The sequence below is a fragment of the Galeopterus variegatus genome, unplaced genomic scaffold, assembly GCF_000696425.1.
Source record: "Galeopterus variegatus unplaced genomic scaffold, G_variegatus-3.0.2 Scaffold24502, whole genome shotgun sequence".
NCBI classification, from domain to species: Eukaryota; Metazoa; Chordata; class Mammalia; order Dermoptera; family Cynocephalidae; genus Galeopterus; species Galeopterus variegatus.
The window spans coordinates 1-9913 of record NW_007750613.1 but is presented as its reverse complement, the minus strand read 5'-3'; the positions used below and the strand labels follow the sequence as shown (position 1 = coordinate 9913).

The 9913-nt window shown below is 50.8% G+C and overlaps 1 protein-coding gene across 1 annotated transcript; it reads right to left on the bottom strand.

The window, feature by feature from the left end:
* Positions 1 to 315: 315 nt before the first annotated feature.
* On the bottom strand, positions 316 to 9680 carry LOC103583576 (protein unc-13 homolog A-like; the record flags this gene model as incomplete). Its single annotated transcript, XM_008564853.1, has 12 exons — positions 316 to 442; positions 609 to 694; positions 2024 to 2157; positions 3801 to 3935; positions 4159 to 4248; positions 4571 to 4639; positions 4944 to 5094; positions 5404 to 5567; positions 6748 to 6863; positions 8109 to 8278; positions 8403 to 8544; positions 9358 to 9680. Coding segments are annotated over 12 exons (1707 nt in total), but the record flags the coding sequence as incomplete, so codon positions are not given.
* Between the last annotated feature and the right edge of the window lie 233 nt (positions 9681 to 9913).

The following is a 9913-nucleotide window of genomic DNA, read 5'->3' as shown; positions in this document are numbered from 1 at the left end:
TAATCCTCCATTTTGTCATCCACAAAAATTGGAATCATACCAATCCCCCCTCATCTCATAGAATTATCAAAGGATTAGGTGAGAAAAGGCATGTGGGATAGCTCAGCAAGGTTCCTGTTGCCATTATGACTATGAATTTTGGGGGCTGTAGGAGTCCACAGTCCAGTGGCTGAGAATCGGGAACACTGGTTTGAGCCCCACCTGTGCCCCTAACACCCAGGTAACCCTGAGAAGGTCAGCCCTCCTCTCTGGGTCTCCTTCCAGCTGTTGGTGCTAGAGTTCTGTCTTGGGCTGGGCTTGGGGCAGAGTGCTTACGCGGGGTACTCGGGCACACGGTCCTTGAAGGCAGGAAGCTCTGCCACATACTCGTTGTAGAGCCACTTGACCTTGAAGTGGAGGTTCATGTAGTCGGCACTCTTGCAGAGACGATGTTTGTCGTGCTCTGGATAGAGGAGGAAGGGGTGGCTCAGCTGAGAGGCTGCCCACTCTGGTCATCACTGGTGTCTGACTCAGGCATGAGAGTTCAGGGCACTCATGGCCTTGGAAGGGACCCTGAGGCACAGCTACTTGCTGTAGCCAGGCTGGCGGAATGGGGGTGGGGGACTCACCCTCCATGGCATACTTCATGTCTTGTGCAAACAGATTCCACATCACTTCGGCACTGATTTTACCCACATTCAGCTCCTGGGGAAACCTGGCAAAGGTCATAAAAGTATGCGACCTTGGCACATGGAAGCCAGATGGCACAGGCTGCTTTGTCCTTTCCTGCCCCAGAGGGCAGTGTGTGGCCGGGCAGAGGGATCTCGATTTAAGTTCCCTCATAGTCATTGACTTGCTGAATGATTCTGCACTGAGGCTCTGCTTCTCCCTGAGCCTCCACCCACCCCACCCACTCATTCACCCATCTCTCCATCCATTCATTCACCCATTCGTCCATCTAGCCACACATTCATTCACTCAGTCGTCTGTATATATATCCATTCATCCATCCATCCATCTATCCCTCCATCTATCCATCCATCCATCCATCCACTCATCCACCCATCTCTCCATCCATCCATCCATCCGCCCACTCATTCATCTATCCGTGAATCCATTATTCATCCATCCACCTCTTCAATCCATCCATCCAAATCCCTGATCTTAATTCCATATCTAAGTTACCAGCAGATGTTAGTGCCCCAAAGTTAGCACTGTAGCAGTCACCTTAGGGAGAAATAAAACACAATAGCTCATTCAGCTAACACACACGAAAACTCTACAGGCAGAGAACGGTGTTATAACACCAAGGTCAAGGATTCAGGTCCCCATACGTGCCAACAACCCCCAAAATAAAATTCTACACATAAATCCACCTCCTGTGCCTATATTCACACACAATTACCCAATACACAATATTGTATATTGATGTAAATTCCACAATTATACACATATACACAATTAAACCCATAGACCACAACTATACACAAAATTACATATATCCACACATGTTAAATATAATGCAATTTAAATGAAAAACATTTAGAAAAGTAACTAGAACATAGTAAATACTTAAGCAACACTATATATACATATATTTTTTCTTTTTTCTTTTTTTTTTTTTTTTTGGCAGCTGGCTGGTACAAGGATCCAAACCCATGAACTTGCTGTTATAAAGCTGTGCTCTAACCAACTGAGCTAACCCACCAGCCTTAACATTATTGTTATTTATGAAGCTACACACACACACACACACAATTATATACATATGTACACATTGTTATTCACACAAATCAACACACACAAAATACATGTCTGATTACAGCAGCGATTGTGTGCATACACAATTTTATGTTTACGTTGCAAATTATGCCCATAAAAGAATTTCACAGAGGCACAACAAACGGCCATTTGCCCCCACATACACATTTTATGCATAATTAGCCACAGTCACCTTTACACACAAGACACAAAGTTGTGCATGTGTGTGCATGCACACACAGGATGACCCCCAAATAATTAGTTACACAAACAGACGACTCACTGGTTGAGGCAGGGAGTGTAGGAATTCCTGTCCTCCTCGATGATGGACACTATGAGGGTGATCAGCTTGGACCAGAAGTCGAGGTTCTTGATGCTGGGGCCCTGTTCCTCTGGGGGAACTTCCCCCTTCTTGGCCTGAAAGGTGCAGTGGAGACGTTGATTATAAGGGTCCAGGGGTTAGTGCCTCAGTCACTTCGTTACTGAGGGGCAGGAGGTTGGTGAGGACTGGGCCACATTAACATGTGTATGGTTCAGGTAGGAGATCCGTGTGGAAAGGAACCAAACACACGTAGACTGGCTCAAACAGAGCTCATGTCAATGCAGCTGAAAAAAGCTGAATTAAGACTTTTTAATTCAATTCATAAAACTGAATGGAAATGAATGGGACTGAATTTAAATGAGCCCAACCCACTAAACCAAATGGAACTGAAATGAATGTAAATCAAGCCCACTTAGCTTAACGGAAGTCAGCTCTCCTGAGGGTTAATTCAATGGAACTGAACTTGGGCCTATTACATTGAAGGGAGTAGAATTAAACAATTGGATTGAATTAAACTCAGATGAACTCAATTGGAATTGAACCTCACCAACTTGTCCGAAATCAACATCAACCTAAATAAAAGTAATGAAAATAAATCGACTTGAACCCAAGTCACCCAACTCAACCCAACTTAATCTAACTCAACCCAAGTCAACCCAATCCACCTCTACCTACCTCGACCCAATCTAACATACTCAGGCCAATGCAACCCAACTTTAGCTAATGAATGGAAATGAGTGTGATCAACTGAAGAGAATCCAATTCAGCTCCAAACAATTGAAATCAACAGCACCTAATCCAACAACTCAGCTCATCCTAACTCAATCCAACTCAATCCGATCGAAAACAACTTGATTAACGGAAATTAATTCATTTGTACTCAAATTCAACTTAATCCAACTCAGTTCTCCTCACTAATTTGTCAAGAACAACTTTAACTTAAGTCAACCAAGTAGAAATAAATGGAACTAAACTGGTGATAATTCAACTAAACTCAACTCAATTTAATCCAGTTCATCTCAACCTAATTCGATGGAGTGACTGATTTCCACTCAAGTCAATTGAACGTAAAGAAACAATATGACTGGAGCATCACACACTGCACACAGGTATTGATATCCTGTACCCCACAGATATGTACAACCAACTATGCTTCAGTTAAAAAAGACCCAATACAATCAAGTTGACCTGAACACAGCTTATGGGTTATGTTCTGTCAGAAAGGAGATAGGGGCTGCCTCAGGCTCTCACTGCCTCCTGAGAGTCCCCCATCTAAGTACCAATCACCCTTGGTTGTAAATTTCCAGTCTGTACATCCTTCCCTCATAGAAGACTATAAGCTCCTTGAAACTTTACCCTTAAGCCTGGGTCATTATGTGTAGATAAACATTTACAGAATGATCTCAAACAAATCGACATGAAATGAACAAAACTGAAATCTACAAGAGAAATTCAGTTCAATGCCAATTCAGTGACTCTGTGCCAGGCATGCTGTTTTATGCCAAACTCAACTAAGCAACCAAATTTACTGAGCACCTACTGTATGCCCAGTGCTAAGCACTTAATTATATTTTATCTAAAGTTTGTATCTCATTAAATCTCCCCAATTGTGAGATATGGGTTGATAACCCCATTTTACAGAAGAAGATACTGAGGCTTGGGAAGGAGCAGAGCTGGGACTTGGGCCAGTTGCTGGATGGCATCCCTTGCTCCCTTCTGTCTCATCTGGGGTCCTCACCGGGTCTGTCTGGTACTCCCGGCTGTAGAGTTCATGACAGTTGTTAAAGATGTACTCGTAAGTTGAGTTGAGGCAGGCTTTCACGCAATCCTTCACCACCTGGCTGGCGCGGGGTGGGCTCTGGAGTTCCTGTACCTGCAGAGAGGGAGACAGGCATGGATGGGCATGGCTGGGACAGGACGTACCCAGGGAGTGGTTACAAGTTGTTCTAGGTTTAAGGAAATGTGGTAGCAGTATCAAGGCAGAAGGTCACCGAGAAAGGTACAATTCTCCAGGAAAAATTGTCACTTTTTCTGGGAGCTGGGAGTCCTGAGAAATCCCCCTTCGTGAGCTAATGGGACTGGGTCTCTTCTTCTACCTTCATCCGAAAGAAGGTGATGCTGGTGAGAAGGTCCACGGTGGATTTAAGGTCCTGGAGTCTCTCCGGGCTGCTGGCTGGGAAGTTATTCTGTTGAAAAAAAGAAGAGAGGTGGGGTTGTGTAAGAAGGCTGGGGGAAGATGGGAGACGGTGTTTTAGGTGGGATACAAGAGTCCCCAAATTTCAGGAGGTGGGCTGGGATTTATGAAAGCACCTCAAAGCAACCATGGGTCTGCTTGGATGCACCAAGCACATTGGGGCAGGTACTGTCCATATATGTGTACACATGTCAGAGGAGCAGATTCCACATGGTAGGATGGACCCTCTCATGCACATGTCTGCTGGCAGCTGTCCCCTCCAAGCACACACACATGCATGGGGGCAAGCAAATCCTCACACATGCACTTCTTACCCGGTACATGGAGAGGTCGATTCGCAGGGAGTTATGCAGCTGGTCCAGGAGTTTCACAAAGCGCTCTTTCTGAGGAGGCAGGGGAGGAGGGAGGATGGATGGAGGTGGAATTTGGTGGCCAACGGAAGCAGCTGAGGATGGCATCATAGTGTTTACTTGGCACTACATGCACCCCACCCACCGCTGAACTGAACCCTCTTTTAACATCCATTTCCACCCTATAGCATCTTACAGAGGGGTAAACTGAGGCTCAGAGAGGGGAAGTGACTGGTGCAAAGTCACATCCAGAATGGGGACCCAGGGGTCACACCAGGTCTGACCAGCACAGTGCTGGGCTCTCCCTCACCCTCCAGCCCCAGTCCCTAGGACTGACCCCAAAGTTGGAGGCGGCAAAGCGGTCGGAGGCAGACACATTGGTGGAGGCGGTGGTGTGTGCATAGTAGGCGTTGATGTTGGCAAGAAGGGTGCTCATGACGGCGGGCACGCCGGGGCACATGTACTTGGAGGAGAGGCAGGCAAAGTGGCTGGCGAGAGGGAGTGGGAGGCACTGGGCCCGGGGTCCAGACAGGATGGGCCGAGTCCCCCCCAAGACAACTCCAAGACAGCATCGGTGAGCAGCTTTCCCTCACCCCCAAACCATGGCCTGCCTGACCCTGTCCTCCGAGTTTCTCTGCATCTCTTCTCTGGCCCCACCTTTCTACTCATTGTTATCCCATCTGCTTCTAACTCTGGCTCTCTCGTCCCTGTTACTCCAGCTGTCAACAACAGTACTCAACCAATCTCCACAGGAATTCCACACCGCACCCCATGTCCACCCCAGCCTGCAGCCTCACGTCATGGCTTGGTAGATGGACTCGACGCCGTAGCGCATGGCAAACTCGTCCACAATTTCCTGAGCTGTCTCATCATAGTAAACCTTCCAGGCGTCATCGCCCTTGGCATCCGGGATCTTCACGACTCCGTTGTTCTGCACGTCCGTCACAAAGTGGAACAGATTCTGCCACCACGGGGGAGAAGGTGTTGTCATGCGGAGTGCAAGGAGGCACGGGGGGTCAGAGCTCTCAGGGTGGGGCAGCTTACATCACCTGTCTATTAATTCATTCATTTACTCTTTCATTCATCCATCCACCCACCCAGCCAGCCAGCTCCCCAAATTCATCCATACACTCATCCTTCATTTTAATAATCCAACCACACGTCCATCCATCCATCCCATATATCCACCCACAACTTAACCTGTCTATCCAATAATTCATCCTTCTACACAACCATCCATCAACTTATTTATCCATCTTCCCATCCATCCACCCATCCATCATCTGTCTGTCCACCCATAAACTCACCCATACATCTATCCAACTACTCCAAAATTAATGCACATGCTCATCCACACTTCCAGTAGTTCAACCACACATTCATCTGTCCATCCACCCACAAACCCATCCATCCATCCATCCATCCACCCACTCACTCAGCCATGCACCTACCCAAACATTCACCTGTCTACTCATCCTTTCTTCGAATAATTCAACCACACACCCATCCATCCCATCCATCTACCCGCAACTTAATTTAACCACCCAACAATTCATCCATCCACCCATCAATTTACCCATCCATCCCTCATCCATCTTTCTACCCATCTACCCACCTATCCATCTACCCAACAACCCCATATCCACCCATCCACTCATCGATACTTCCAATAGTTCAACCACACATCCATCCATCTGTCCACCTACCCGTTGTCCATCTATTTAGGCATCTGCCCACCAACTCATCTATCTGTCCATCCATGCACTCACCCATCCCTCCATCCAACTTTTTATCTACTGATCACTCATTCATCCACTCAATCATTCATGCATTCATTCAACAAACTAAGTTCTTAGTTTGGGGGGATAGAGTGCTCTCCAGGAGCCTCCAGGCAGCTGGAAGAGACAGACCCATACATCAACAGCCCAGCCCTGAGTGTTCAGGGCTGGGGCAGAAGGAAGGACCTGGAGATGAGTAGTGAGAGTCAGAGTGGAGGTCAGGGAGGGCCTCCCAGAGGAGAGGGCCCTGAAGATGGACCTTGATGGATGGGGAGGAATTTTCCAGGTATAGGGAATGGCAAGTAGAGGTGGTCTAAGAGGTCACAGTGAGCTTCGAAGTCCAGGCCAAACAGTGGCCCTCACCTCATGCAGGCACGTGTACTGGACGTGGTAGGGGGCCACCTTCTCCTCGCCTTTGATCTCTACGCTGATGTGTAATCGGATGGCACCTGACACTGCAGATTTGTCGGTTCGCTTGTCTGCATGGCAGAAAGGACGGCAGTGTCAGAACTTCCCACTGAAAATAACCCCGGGCTATTTTATTGTATGCACGTCTCTGTGACCCTCCCAGACTCCCTGAAATTAAGGCCCAGCTGTCTTTCTCCAGACTGGCTCACTAGGCTTGTGTTTCCCTTCTCAGACTAGAATTCCTTAGGCCCTGGCTCTCCCTTCCAACTAGGATCTCAGAACTTGCTCCTTCACTCACATTATTCCTGTGTCTGTGTCTCCCTCCTTAGACGAGCAGCTCCAGGCCCTACTTCTCTCCCAGACTGACCTTCCAGCCCTGCCTTCTCCAGCAGATCACACTCCTCAGACTCTACCCATTCTCTCAGACAGCCTTCCTGGCTTTGACCCTCTCTCCTCAGAACAGGATGCCCAGGTCTTGCTGCCTGCCTCCCCCATCGGACTGGGATATCTAGATTTCCCTCAACCAATCTAAGAGGTTCCTGGGCTCTGCTCACCCCTCTCAGACTGGCCTCTTACTATCCCTCCACACTGGACTCACACACCCTGCCTCCCCCATCAGGCTGGGCTCCCCTGATTCCACTCATTTTCTTTTTTTCTTTTTTTTTTTTTCCTTTTTGTCTTTTTTTGTGTCTGGCAACAGATTGCAACCCTCAGTGTCGCGCCCGTACCGGACCGGGACCGGCAACGGGATCGCAACCCTTGGCGCTGCGCCCGCACCTCGCTCAGCCAGTGAGCGGGAACCGGTCTGTATGTGGGATCCGAACCCTCGGCGGGAGCGCCACCGCACTCCCAAGCGGCGCACTGTAGCAGTGCGCCACCGGGCCAGCCCCTCACTCATTTTCTTAGACAGGGTTCTTGGGTCTGTAGCGCCCCTCTCAGATTAGGATTCCCAAAGAATACCTCTTTCCTTAGACTGGATTCTCAAAGCTCAATCTTCCTGCTTAGATTGGGTTCCTGATCTGTGCCTCTCTCCTCAGAGCAGGATTCCCAGGTCTGGGTTTCTGCCTCCCCCATGAGACTGGGAGATGGAGATTCTGTTCCTCCACTGCCCCCCAAAACCAAACCCAAACTAAGAGGCTCCTGGGCTCCACTCATGCTGTTAACCTGAATGTTGCCTGCTCGCATCAGATTAGGTTCCTTGACCAAATTGCTCCTGACACTGTGCCTCTCCCCTCCCTCTGGGGTCCCCACTCTGGCTGGCTCCCTGCCCCCCCACCCCCCCAGCAAGCCTTGCCCTCCGCAGCCCCCTCTCTCACCCAGGTTGTACCACACGTCCATCTCGCCGCTGAGCGTCCGCACCTCGATGATCGTCTGCCCCAGGAAGTCGTCAGATTCCCTCTTGAACCTCTGCTTCACGCGGGATTTGATGTCATCGTCCTCATCCCAGACACGCACCTTGATGCGGTCAGACGAGTTGTGACATTCACTGTGGGGGGAGTAGGAGGCAGGGCTGGGGTCATGTGGCCAGCATGGGGCCGGTCTTGGAGCCCTCCTTTGGCTGCCCCAGTGGGGAGCCCTGTTGGGGGTCAGGGGCCCAGACAGGCACTTACAAGTGGAAATTCTCTTCCCACACGGGATTGAGGTTCCCGTAGATGGTTTTCGTGCGTTTCTTGGTCTTCCCGACCTGGACTGTGACGTAAGGGTCACTGGATCCTGTCTTGTCCTTTGCCTGCAAGCCCTGGGCACAGACCACTGGAAGACACACAGGACAAACACAGTGGTGCACTCAAGGAGCGAGGCATGCCAAGAGCAGTCACAGCCACATGCTCCAGGCTGCTTACTGGAGACAACTGCAACATGGCCTGAGTACAACGACAGGGCACGGTGGACTTGCTAGAGAGTTAACAAGGATGGAGCCCTCAGCCGATGAAGGATGGGAAAGTACCCCAGCCCCTGGGGGGACACTCTCAGGTGTGAGCTCTACGCTGTTGCCCTGCGGTACCCAGAGGTGCTGAGCACCTGCTCATCAGGCTTCCTTCCCTGCCTCACATCCCCACCCTGCACGGGGGCTTTCTGGGGTCACTTCTGGGGTTACCCACGTGCTCAGGTCTGTCTAATCCAAAAAACGTTGGGCGTAGATAAACACCCCTTTGCCCTCACCCCTGCGTGGGACCACTCTAAAGTGCCTACTTAAAATGGCCCCCAGTGGTCCCAGGTGGGTCTGAGTCCCAGTCACCCACAGCATTGCCTGCACATTGGCATCCTCTTCAGGGCTCCTCAGGTCCCCATCCCTCGCCAGGGCTTTCTGGGGTCACCTCCCAGATAAACCATGTGCCCTCAACTCCTCTTCTTGGGGTCTCGTTCTGGGTGACACCAACCATGACACACCCAGAAAGAGTGTCGTGCACAAATGTTTCTAGGCATACATGCCCACGCATGAGCGCGCACACACGTGGACACGGACAGACACGGACGCACTCAAGTACCCGCAGGAAAAGGGAGGGACGGGGCCTGAGACGGAGCACAGGGAGCTGAGGAGGGCCCGTGGCCGCCCGCTGCGCTCACCGGTGATGCTGATCTTGGCCGACCACTTGGACGTGCCGTCCAGCACGCTCTGCTTGACGGCCTTCATCTGCTGCGTGTGCGCCGTCCTGGTCACAGCGAAGATCTCCTGGATGAGCTCGAAGATCTCGGGCTTGTTGCGCTCCCGGATCTTCATGCGGTCTTTGAGCACCATGATGATGTTCTGCGTCCGGTCCTCGGCCCCGTGCTTGGAGCTCTTCTCCGCAGCCCCTGCGGAGGCCCAATGGCCGTCACTGGCCAGGCGCGCTGCCCCGAGGCTCCACACAGGCGCCAGCGCCCCGCCCCCGACTCCAGAGCTGCCGTGGCTGCGGCCACGAGCACTTTAAGCTGGGGGGACTCAGTGAGTTACCCCCAGAAGCTAGAAATGCCAGAGTTTCCTCCCTGTTCTCTAAATGCCCTCTCTCCCCAGGCCTTTCACCCCTCAGCACTCTCCCCCTCTGTGAGCCCCGCCCCCTCTGAGTCCCCTCCCCCTGGCCCCCGTCCCTAGAACGGGTCCCCTCCCACCTCTGAGCCCCACACTTTCTGAGTCGCCTTCCTT